Source organism: Ranitomeya variabilis, chromosome 1 (genome assembly GCF_051348905.1).
Source record: "Ranitomeya variabilis isolate aRanVar5 chromosome 1, aRanVar5.hap1, whole genome shotgun sequence".
Lineage (NCBI taxonomy): Eukaryota > Metazoa > Chordata > Amphibia > Anura > Dendrobatidae > Ranitomeya > Ranitomeya variabilis.
This window is the reverse complement of record NC_135232.1, coordinates 970,065,039-970,077,550: the sequence shown is the minus strand read 5'-3', so window position 1 is coordinate 970,077,550 and position 12,512 is coordinate 970,065,039. Positions and strand designations below refer to the sequence as shown.

General features: G+C 43.3%; 1 protein-coding gene across 7 annotated transcripts in view; it reads right to left on the bottom strand.

The window, feature by feature from the left end:
* The window catches only part of ARFIP1 (ARF interacting protein 1), a 145,486-nt gene that overhangs the window by 71,348 nt on the left and 61,626 nt on the right, over positions 1 to 12,512 (bottom strand). For 2 of the 7 annotated variants that reach the window (XM_077279323.1, XM_077279321.1), the window contains 3 exons: positions 12,102 to 12,210; positions 3,741 to 3,836; positions 2,803 to 2,912 (listed from right to left, as the gene is read on the bottom strand). In XM_077279323.1, coding sequence (XP_077135438.1) covers positions 2,803 to 2,912; positions 3,741 to 3,836; positions 12,102 to 12,210 — 315 coding nt within the window. The remainder of the gene's footprint in view (positions 1 to 2,802; positions 2,913 to 3,740; positions 3,837 to 12,101; positions 12,211 to 12,512) is intronic. The other 5 variants (XM_077279327.1, XM_077279325.1, XM_077279328.1 and 2 more) reach the window with 3 other exon arrangements.

The following is a 12,512-nucleotide window of genomic DNA, read 5'->3' as shown; positions in this document are numbered from 1 at the left end:
CACCTGCAGTGATAAGGTGGAAACAATTAGATTTTTTTTGCAGAATGATTCTAGGAAATCAATCTCAATATGAATGGTAACAATTACAATTGCTTACTTGCCATAAAGTACAGTACATGTGAAGGCCCAGTAGCATTAATCCATGTAGCATTATTGTATAAATTAATAGTTCCAACCAAAGGCAATTTGGGCGATGGCTGGAACACAAGGGGCATACACCATTGTGTGTGTTTGCTAACGCAATGGTAAAGTAGCTGGAAAGCGGATAGTAACAGGGAACCCTTCACATGCATTGTCTGCTTAGATTGCCGAGATTTGTGAGATTCCTGACCCCCCACTTTGGTCGATCGTACAGATCAAATAAAGCCATATAGCTAGCAAAATTGGGAAATAAGAATCGATCACTTCAAAAACAACTGGTGAATCTCAATCCCAATAGAGCCATCGTTGCACTTCTTGTACAACCTCTGACGGTCTGATCCGTCAGGGGCTGCAGATGCATCAATTCCCTGCCAAGCTCCTTTTCCTAGTAATTAGAAGAGGTGGAGGGTTTATCTGCTCCCTAGGGCACAGGTCTGACCGCACAGCTTGTCATAGTTACGGCAGGGAAGACATCCTCCAGCCTATTTGTGCAGTCTCACTAATTAATACAGCAAGATATAGCTTGGGGCAATGCATATTCTCCCATACCAGGCACTATTTCTCGGGGTATCTACAAACATACACATTTGTTGTCCATAAACTTACAGTACAATGTGCCTTATACAACAATAACCTCAACAGAACAGCGCTGCTTAGAAATGAAACACCAGATATTACAGACAATGGGATGCACCTGAGTAAGTAACATCCCAGGTTTAGAGGACAGAAAATAAAAAAAAATATTGCAAACTAATTAAAATCTAAAATATGCATGGCTTTGTAAACACATAGAAAATACACATTTCACTGGTGCGCTACACAGGAAAGGACAAATACTAGCAATGTGCACAGCTGAACTTGTAATGCACGTCACTTAAAGGGAAATTTTTAATTTTGTATTAATAATTATTGAGTAATCTCTCTTTACTTTACTGGGGTAACCATTTTCATTTTTGGGGGGGGGGGGGGGGTGTAACTGAGCAGGACACTTACACACCTCACTGAAGCCCATGGATTAACGCCATCCTCTACTCCCCGGTGTTTACCTCTGTGTATGTGTGTATATTTGAATGACTGGCATTTTCCTTTATCCCTGTTCGTATTACCTTGTTAGTCTGGTTGGTGCATTACGGTACACTACTACTCCCCTCTTCCCTGGGTGGGGTAATGGTACAGACTGAGAGCGGATTCAGAAGCTAAGGCAAGGTACTGGCCCTGGCGTCTTCACCAGCAGGGATAGGGAAGGAGCCCCTGGTCCGGGACACCCGACAACAGAGTTGGGACACCCACAACTGACTGGCAGCTTGCTTACAATGCACAATGTACACAAGAAGCTGCCAGATAGGGGTTTGGATGGGATAATAAATAATTCAGCAATCTGAGCACTGCTAAATCTACAATAGAGAAAACAAGGAGGCTTAAATAAAATAGCAAAAACCTCCTGCTGACAGATTCCCTGTAATGAATCAGGAGCGTCTGAAAAGTGGCGTGCGCATTACCAATAATCTTACTCCAGTTGGATACTGGAGTAAGATAGCTGTAGTAAGGAAAGCCACAGATCACCATGAATTAATTGAGCTGAGGAGTGACACCTCTGATCATTTTGGTGGAGCTAGGAGAAACTGGGATGAAAACATCAAAAGTTGCACAAAAATTTGGGAACGGTTCAAAGCAAAATACACAAGAACTATGGTGTAAATGCTTTGAAGAATTATGGCCTTTGTCTGATCAACTAGGAATCAGGCAGCAAGCGTGGCACTGATGTTGCCCCTGACTACAAACTATATGATACTGAGACTTTTAAGCAAGATTTTCTTCTTGCTGAAAAGTGTGCCTAAGGGTATGTGTCCACGTTCAGGATTGCATCAGGATTTGGTCAGGATTTTACATCAGTATTTGTAAGCCAAAACCAGGAGTGGAACAAAGAGAGGAAAAGTATAATAGAAACATATGCACCACTTCTGCATTTATCACCCACTCCTGGTTTTGGCTTACAAATACTGATGTAAAATCCTGACCAAATCCTGATGCAATCTTGAACGTGGACACATACCCTTAGGCTGCATTCATGCATCTCCATGATGCGTCAGTGCCATGACCAATTTTTTATTAGAGAGCAAGCAAGTTATTTGAGCGTATACAATTCTGATCATCAAAATCAGATCAGGATAGTTTCACGGCTCTCAAACTCTGATCTGTCTTATTAACAGATGTCTGAATAGAACAATTTAAGTTAAATGTTTCAGTGCTCTGTCCAAAAAAAATAAATGAATACCTGCCAGCGCTCGGACATCTCACATGGATGTGTGAGTACAGAGTATTATATATATATATATATACCCCAGTTATTATAATACAATTGGAGGTGAAGGTTAAGAACAATCGTATGTAAAGGAAAACAAATGCAGAGAAGTTTGTTGACCATAGTGCTCTACTTGGTATATAATGAAGAAACAAGAAAGGGTCATTCTGCTCTATTGTGGTCCTGTGTGAACAGCCCTATGTGTAGTTAAATATTAATAGAGGCTTCTCACATTTAATTTTAATATTTTTTAGATAGAGGAAGCTGGTGACCCTAAAAAAATGTAAACTTGAAAACCCTTTTGTTGCCATTTAAGCTTCTCCACAAATACTGAAAACCGATCTCATTGTAATACAGACCTTGTATGTATTTAAGCTCCATTTTCTCACTAGCTCCAATTTTTCAATTGCTGTACTTCTTGGTTCTTCAGCAAGGACGACGGGACCACTTCTCTGCTGTGTCCTTTCTGCTACGGAAATAAAACAAACAAGGGGAAAAAAAAAATAAAATCAATAAATAAGCAATGCGAGTCTCATTACTACTCTACGATTGGAAATCTATACTGAACAGTTATTGGGTTAAAAACAACAAGAATGCCATCTAGCAAAAAGAGCAAATCCGCATTAGAAAACCACTAATTCTTAAGAGGTCTGAGCCATGGAAGCATTCGGGCAGCACTTCAGGGGTTCGGGGGCATTTGAAGCCTTCCCAGATCATCGCCCAGCACACGCTCCCTACAGATAGCCACTGACTCATCACTAAAGGTGCAAGTTACCGGAATTTTAGAGAGAAATTAACCATGCATTCATCTTACACTTGATCATGAGACACACAGGATTGCAAAAGACGAATAAATGTGCAAGTATTATATATTGTGTCATTAGTACAAATACAGGAAAACATTCGGCAATATAATTGCAAGCACAAATATGTAAATTATTAAAGCGGTTATAGGATTAACTTGAATATTTCATCAACGATTTGTAAAACAACATCAGTCTCCTTGGCTCATACAGTGTCATGGAATGAAAAACCAATTTTGGCCTTCACAGAAGCACAGGTCATGCTCCAGGACCAGTTTCTTGACCCTTAATTATGGATTACTCACATTTCACAACACAGTATGTACTGCAGAGAGAGAATGAGGTTGTTTTTACACAAAGATTAACATTTTAGATAATTTGCAGGAGATTAAGATGCACGAACATGACAGAATAATAATCAGGGTGTTAGAAGGGAAATAAAGAGGTTAGTGCAGCAGCAGCAGCAGCTCCGGGGGTTATCCAGCAATCAGTACCTGATGGAACAAACACATCATCATCTTGTCCAGCCAGTCTGCTGGCTGCTGTGCTGCTGGGAGAAATCACCGGAGACCTGGGTATGGAGAAGGAGCCTAAAGAAGAGTACAAATTGCATGAAGGTTAACAGGTAATACATGTGGATATGATAAAAGAAAGGGATTAGACCAGGTAACTATCAGAAACATGGAGAAGTAGTTCCTGCACATTTTCTGTAAATAGCCAACCAATTTACTTATCTGTAAGGTCGGTCTGACCGAAAACTGGACAGTGTAGTTCAGAGAGAAAGAGATCTGGGAGAAAATACAAGACATGCATACCGGAGACACACCGAGAAAGACACTCTAGATTGAAGAAGCATTCCTCCCATCAAAGCTTAATCCTCTTAATATAATGCAGTCATATCATATAGCACTGTGTACTTACAATTGCTCATTTTGCCTTTTTACCAAGATAATTCTCTTTTCCATGTAGAAATAGGAAATCTCTTGTCCCTGCATTTATGACTTCCCCTCCAACTCCTGACCCAGCTGCTCTGATCCTCTCACTGCCAGGGACTTTTTGCAGTAACTTGTGACTCATGCAGAGAAAATTGACCTCCTGTTTCTACATAGAGCTTAAAAGGATTCAGCTAGTCAGTTTATAATCATGTGATGTCACAGTCCTAATGGAAAAGGGAAGAATTAGCTCGGTAGAAAGGCAAAATGAGCAATTGTAAGTACACAGAGCTATATAATATGATAACTGTAGATTATTAAGAGGATAAACATTTTGATGGGAGTGCGTCTTTAAAAAAGGTTTTCCTACACGATGGAAACATGTAATTTCTAACAAATAGTTGACTACGTTTAGATAAACTAGGCATAATTATAATCCAAAATTCCATATATGCTCTGATATGATGTGTCACAGACCCTACACAACTGCCTTCATGGTTTTCCAAGTATGTGTAAGAAGTAGAAAAGTACCTATAACTGTCCGGATGTTTCCGAGATGATGCCACCCACTGACACCCTGCACAGTTCCATATCGCTCTCCTGTTTTGATGCTGCCAGGGTTTGCTGTTGGCAGAATTACCATGCAAGAACTACAGTTCTCGTAAATCCTCTATTTGCAGTAGCCTGTGCCACTAGTACAATCCCTCCAGAAGCAGGGAAGGAATAGGATGGCCAGTTAGCAGTGGGGATAGCAGACGTGCTGTGCAACATCCTATACTACAGGAAGGGGTCATGTGACCAGAGTACAGGGCATCACACGAGCACGACACAAATTCATGTCAGATTTGCTCACAAAAAAACATTACAGACACTACATGGGAGAAGAACTAACGTCAGACCATGTAAACCATTAAATACCAATTAGGCATACATATAATTGCTTTACATGGAAAACGTGGGTACTATATACACACAGCCAGTATCAGGTAAGCATTTCTGTTCTGACTTTCCATCATTTAGTAATGTTGTCTCCCATCTCTTCTGCTTGATCAATGTGAATAAACCACACTCCTAGCATTCAAGAGTAATATCAACTTTTATTATTAAATATTAGGGATGAGCGAACACAAACAGTAAAGTTCGGAGTCCATACCGGGCCCAGAGCACGGACATTTTACTGTAAGTTAGGTTCCTGTTTGGGGTCGCCAGCATAATAAAGCTTGTTGAAAGGCTGGAGCCAATCAACAAGCTTTTAGACTGAGCACTTCAGGAGCCATCAGTCATACCAAGTATTGGAATGGCTGTGATTGGCTGGCTCAGCACGTGACCAGGCCTGTATAAAGGGCGGATCATGAGTGCCGCCGCCATTATGATCTCACTAGTGTAAGTATAGGACGCAGCTGGAATGAGGGACAGATTCTGTCTAAAGGTACCTTCACATTAAGCGACGCTGCAGCGATAGCGACAACGATGCCGATCGCTGCAGCGTCGCTGTTTGGTCACTGGGGAGCTGTCACACAGACCGCTCTCCAGCGACCAACGATGCCGAGGTCCCTGGGTAACCAGGGTAAACATCGGGTTACTAAGCGCAGGGCCGCGCTTAGTAACCCGATGTTTACCCTGGTTACCAGCGTAAAATGTAAAAAAAACAAACAGTACATACTTACACTCGCGTCCCCCGGCGTCAGCTTCCTGCACTGACTGAGCGCCGGCCCTAACAGCAGAGCGGTGACGTCACCGCTGTGCTGTACTTTCACTTTCAGGCGCTCAGTCAGTGTGGGAAGCGGACGCCGGGGGACGCGAAGGTGAGTATGTAGTGTTTGTTTTTTTTACATTTTACGCTGGTAACCAGGGTAAACATCGGGTTACTAAGCGCGGCCCTGCGCTTAGTAACCCGATGTTTACCCTGGTTACCAGTGTAAAACATCGCTGGTATCGTTGCTTTTGGTGTCAAACACGACGATACACGCCGGTCTGACGACCAAATAAAGTTCTGAACTTTGTTCAACGACCAGCGATATCACAGCATGATCCAGATAGCTGCTGCGTGTCAAACTAAACGATATCGCTAGCCAGGACGCTGCAACGTCAAGGATCGCTAGCGATATCGTTTAGTGTGAAGGTACCTTAAGCGCTCTGCAAAAAAAAACCCGCTGAGTACTCTGCAACTCATATCAGTGGGAGTACTGTGGCTTTAAGCCAGTGTGTGTCCTCTTTACTCCCCACTCGTGGGAGCACTAGGCTTTAAGCCGCGGCTTGTACTCAGCCCCCCTCCCCTGGGAATAGCTACTGTGTGTGCTCTGCACCCTTAACCTGTACACTTAAGGTTTTTTTTAGTACTCTGGGAAATAATTGGCCTCAGTTGTCCTGATGCCATTTCTACACCAAACAATTCTCTGTATCACTGTCTTTTCTAGTAGTGTGGCAAATAATTTGCATCACCCATCTTGTTGCCATTTATAAAGACAAAGAAATAACTTTTCAGGACCGCTGTGTGTTTTCTAGTAGTGTTGCAAATAAATAAATCTACTCTTCTGATATCTGTTTGCGAGTAGGGTTTAGAAAAACCACTTCCAAAAATGAGAGCAGCATCAAATAGGGGACGTGGCCGTGCTGGTGTAGCTGCTGCTGATGGTGGTGTAGCTGATGCAGGGAGAGGACGTGGTCATTCTGCACCTGCTGTGTGCCCAAGTACAACACCTTCCCTCTGGTGCATGCAAGCGACACGACGTTATGCGAATAACGCTGCATGAATGGTGGAGCCACAAGATGTTGTAAAAAGTGTTGTAATATTGGATGGCTGAGAGTGGCTCCAGATCCTTCACATTATCTTCCACTCGACACACTGCAGAAAGTGCACAGTTGGCACCTGAGGGCCATGGTTATCCGGCTTCCACCTCACCCCCTTGCAAATCAGCCAACCAAGTCATGCAGCAGTTTCTCCTGCTTTTTGATGACTCCGCAGGCTGTGGTTCCATGGTCCATCTATCTGGCCCTTCCCCAGAAGTGGAAGAGAGTGCACTGATGTCCAAGCCCTTGTTATGTTGGAGGAGGAGCACGTGGGAGGGCTAGTGCACACGGACAGTGGACAACTGTAGGACATGTCAGATGATGACAAACTCACTTGCCAACTGCAGCGTCTTTCTGCTATGTGCAGACCAGCAAGGAGGGCAGAGCTGACAAGTCTGTGGAAGATGAGGGGGAAGATGGGGTCCTAGACCCAACATGCAACAGAGGCAATCCTAGTGACGTGCGCAGTTTGGAGGAAGAGGAGGTAGCCACACTGGCACAGCAAAAGATTGAGCAGGCTGTAAAGGTATAGCGGGCGGCCCCTAGTCAGTATGTTGGCTGTTATTTCCCACCGAGCCGCTGATATCAGCACACCAAGGACAGCTAAAGCAAAAAAAAGCTCCCTGGTGTGGCATTTCTTCAGGAAATGTGCTGCCAACAAGTGACAGGTGGTTTGCACTCTGTGCCGTCAGACCCTGAAGTGAGGCATAAATGTTATAAACATGAGTACCACCTGTATGATGAGACATCTGAATTCCAAGCTTTCCATCCCTCAATCCCTTGAGAGAAACAGGAGATGCCACCCACGACCTATGGATCCGAATGACAGCATTTTCAAATTACTGGCCTTTGAAATGCTGCCATTCCGGCTGGTGGAGACAGACAGTTTTAAAAAACAGATGGTGGTGGCTGTTCCCAGCTTCTTTGGGGAAAATGTGAAAACATTCTCTGTGGGTGAATTTTTTTTATCAGCTTCTGTGGGGGGAAATATGAATACATGTTCTGTGGGTTAAATTTGTTATTAGCTTCTGTGGGAGTACTGCGCCCAAAAGCCTCTGTGTAGTCTGCAGCTGTGTCTGTACGAGTAGTGTGCCTAAAAAATAAATTTTACTCTATCTTTGTGGCCGGACCTAATGATCACTAAAGGATTTAACTATTCATTCCAATTACAGAGCCTCTAAATTGTCATGGATGGCCATTTTGTCTTGCTACATCAACTGCTGACTGTAGTACACGTTTATCAGGCTGCCTCTCCGGAATAGAACCCTGATTCTCTGTTACCCGTGTGCACTCTGGAACCCCGCCTGTGTGGGTACTGTAGCAATAGCCACTGTGTGTACTCCTTAACCCATATCTGTGGGAGTGCTGTGCCTCTAAGCCACTGTGTAGTCTCCGAAGACGTCAGGCTTCTTCTTTGTTTCCTAATATGCGCAGCGCGTTTTTGATAATTGTCCTGCTGCATAATCCAAGTGCGTTTAAGTTCGAGGTCACAACCTGATGGCCAGACATTCTTCAGGATATTTTGGTAGACCACAGAATTCATGGTTCCATTTACCACAGCAAGTCTTCCAAGTCCAAAACAGCCCCAGACCATCACACTACCACCACATTTTACTCTTTGTATAATGTCCCTTTTCCGAAATGCTGAGTTATTTCGACAGATGTAAGAGGACATAAACCTTTCAAATAGTTCAACTTTTGTCTCATCACTCCACAGAGTATTCTCCCAAAAATCTTGAGGATCATCAAGATGCTTTCTGGGAAAACAGAGACGAGCCTTTATGCTTTATTTGCTCAGCAGTAGAGTTGAGCGAATATGTTTGGATTCAGTTGCTAATTATGAATTTGTCATATTCGTGCCAAATTTATGTTTGATGATAGGCTCTGAATATATTCATTTATTCCTACTCCAATTGACTCTCCAATGACATTCGGCGGTGTTTGGCGAATACTGAAAAAACAATATTTGCCTGATCATATGCTGCACATTATGCTAACGTGCAATAAGAGACATCAAACGAATGCGCAGGTTAAAGCTGCGCTCTGATAGCACATGCACATTGTTGAATAACACATAAGCGATGAATAACTGTTTTTCAGTCTATCCATATACAGGACACCAATTATATACATGAACTATAACATGATTGGTTACATTGCTGAAGGAGGGGGGTCTGATATATTACTTGGGATTTGAAAAAAGAAAAAACAGTTTTGGAAAACTGCCATGATATATTTTACTCACTTATACAGCATCACTAATTACACAGCAATTTACAGACATCATCATAGTCCCCATTGTGGATCACAAGCTAAATTCCATCTCAATATGTCTTTGTAAACTGTGGGTTTCCTCCTGGTACCCCGGCTTCCTCTCCCAAGGAGACAGGGAAAATATACAAACTCTGAAGATGTGGTCTTCCATCTTAACCACTGAGCCTATAGGTTTCCCTTACTGTGATTTTTTTTTTGCTAGCTGCATTCAGCAAACAAGATGGTGCACATATACAGAACTTCTTAAAAGAAGAAGTCAGTGAAAATTCAGAGTTACAAAACATGAATAACCAGCTATCAAGAATGAAAACTTCCAGAGCAGCTCCATTATACATGACAAAAATTATTTCTGACTTTCTGGGTTTACCAATAATGTGATAATAAATGTGCGCTCGTTTTTTTCCATGATGCACTCATCAGGCAGATAACTCTAATGTGTCATGATATCAACAAATTCAATTACAAGGGCATACAGTAGCTGGAGGCATGGAACATAAAGAAGAAAACAAAATGAGATCATTTATTGGCAAATATTCTACAGAAAGGATTATTTTTTTACCTAAATGCATTAACAATTATTTAAAGCTTTGAATAAAGGAAGCAGCAGAAACAGAATAATGATTGGCGGAACTACTGTATGTTAATATACAAATGAAATCTAGAAGCAATGAATGCTTAAATGAAGTTTTTCTTGCAAATTATAACGTGCTCTACAAAGTAGGTTACTAATTCTGTTGGCCCAGAGGCCCCTATTGGCTTATAGAAGCTGAAAACCAGCTTCTAACAATTCCCATTCTTGGTCTATATAGTAGAGAAATGGGATGACCTTTGCTCCGGACCCCAGGATAACTCCCGGTGACTGAAGTGCTCTAGACAGCAACTGTGTTTTGATGGCTGCTGGCCCTAATTTCTTATTACTCTGCAAGCATGTATCATTCACTACTGGACACTGTGGGGCATGTAATGTAATATTATGTTGGTCAGGACATCTGTGGGTGGAATTAGCGTGCAGTGCACTCCAGTCCCACAGCAGCAGCGTCTCCAGTCATGTGTATTCCACAGTGACTCCTGCGTGATGTATATACAGCAGCCTCTGTGTCGCCTGTGTGATGTATATGCAGCTGCCTCTGTCGCCTGTGTGATGTATAGACAGCATCCTACCTGTCTCCTATGTGATGTATATACAGCAGCCTTGGTGTCTCCTATGTGTTGTATAGACGGCAGCCTAGGTGTCTCCAGTGTGATGTATACTGCAGAGCTCCCTCTGCTTGAGGTCTATAAATGTATTGGAGCAGTTATGGATTTCACACTGCATGTCTAGTTACAGTGGAGCATACATTTGTGTTCGGTATGACTTACTGATTAAAATGCTTTACAAAAACTTATCATAAAGTCACCTGCACTCCAGAGTGATGTAAACCTGGAAAACCAGTTAAGAGTAAAGGTACCTTCACATTAAGCGACGCTGCAGCGATAGCGACAACGATGCCGATCGCTGCAGCGTCGCTGTTTGATCGCTGGAGAGCTGTCACACAGACCACTCTCCAGCGACCAACGATGCCGAGGTCCCCGGGTAACCATCGGGTTGCTAAGCGCAGAGCCGCGCTTAGTAACCCGATGTTTACCCTGGTTACCATCGTAAAAGTAAAAAAACAAACAGTACATACTCACCTGCGCGTCCCCCGGCGTCCGCTTCCTACACTGTGTGAGCGCCGGCCCTAACAGCAGAGCGGTGACGTCACCGCTGTGCTTTTACTTTCACTTTAGAGCCGGCGCTCAGTCAGAGCAGGAAGCGGACGGCAGGGGACGCGCAGGTGAGTATGTACTGTTTGTTTTTTTTACTTTTACGCTGGTAACCAGGGTAAACATCGGGTTACTAAGCGCGGCCCTGCGCTTAGTAACCCGATATTTACCCTGGTTACCAGCGTAAAACATCGCTGGTATCGTTGCTTTTGGTGTCAAACCTGACGATAAACACCGGTCTGACGACCAAATAAAGTTCTGAACTTTATTCAACGACCAGCGATATCACAGAAGGATCCTGATCGCTGCTGCGTGTCAAACTAAACGATATCGCTAGCCAGGACTCTGCAACGTCACGGATCGCTAGCGATATCGTTTAGTGTGAAGGTACCTTAAACATCATCCTCCATACCACCTAATATCACAGCTGCACCAAAGAGAAGCAGATCCAGCCAGCATGTTAGGCTACTTTCACACTAGCGTCGTGCACTGCGCGTCGCTATGCGTCGTTTTGCTGAAAAAACGCATCCTGCAAAAGTGCTTGCAGGATGCGTTTTTTCTCCACAGACTTTTATTAGCGACGCATTGCCACACGTCGCAACCGTCGTGCGACGGTTGCGTCGTGTTGCGTCAGACCGCCGCCACCAAAAAACGTTGCTTGTAACGTTTTTTGGTGCGTCGTCTGCAGCATTTACGACCGCGCATGCGCGCCCAGAACTCCGCCCCCGCCACCCCGCACCTCACAATGGGGCAGAGGATGCGTTTGAAAACTGCATCCTCTGCCCCCGTTGTGCGGCGCATTCACAGCTAGCGTCGGTGCGCCGCAACGTCGCATAGCGACGTGCAGTGCACGACGCTAGTGTGAAAGTAGCCTTAGAGGTGAGTAAATTAAATGTAGCAAGATCATTTTTAAGTTGATATTTTTTTTATGGCCCCTGAAGGATGGTATAAATATCCAAATGGCCCTTTTCAGAAAAAAGGTTCCTCATCCTTGCTCAGAAAGATCATTTTTACAATATTTTAAATTCACTGGGAAACCTCCAGTAGGCTGGAGCATTCATTCATGCAGTCAGCACAGTATACTTTGTGCTCAAGTTTTGCTCCAAAAACTCTTACCTTGAAAGGGCCCAGATTCTACAAATCCTTCCTGAGGGCTATCAAAGCCATGAGAAGTCATGTGCGTCTCTGAAAGGCCAAGTCCTACTGGCACTGATCGCTTTAGATCCTTCCAAACAGAAAAAGAAAAAAAAATAAGTCTTGCGACCAATATAAAGCACATTACATATTTTTCTGAAGGGTCTAGCAATTCGGTATTTAGATTAGACTTCTGTGTGTCCTGCAACTACTGTAACTATAACTTCAGGCTCTGTTCATATCTCAATTGATAAACACTGAAGGTATATCTCGGGGACACTCTCTAACATATACCACTGTATAGTGACACAAGTTGGCCACAGTAACTGTAAAAAAATTAAAAAAACCACAAGAAAAACCTTGTGCTGTATGTTTTTTTTCTTTGCACCGGTC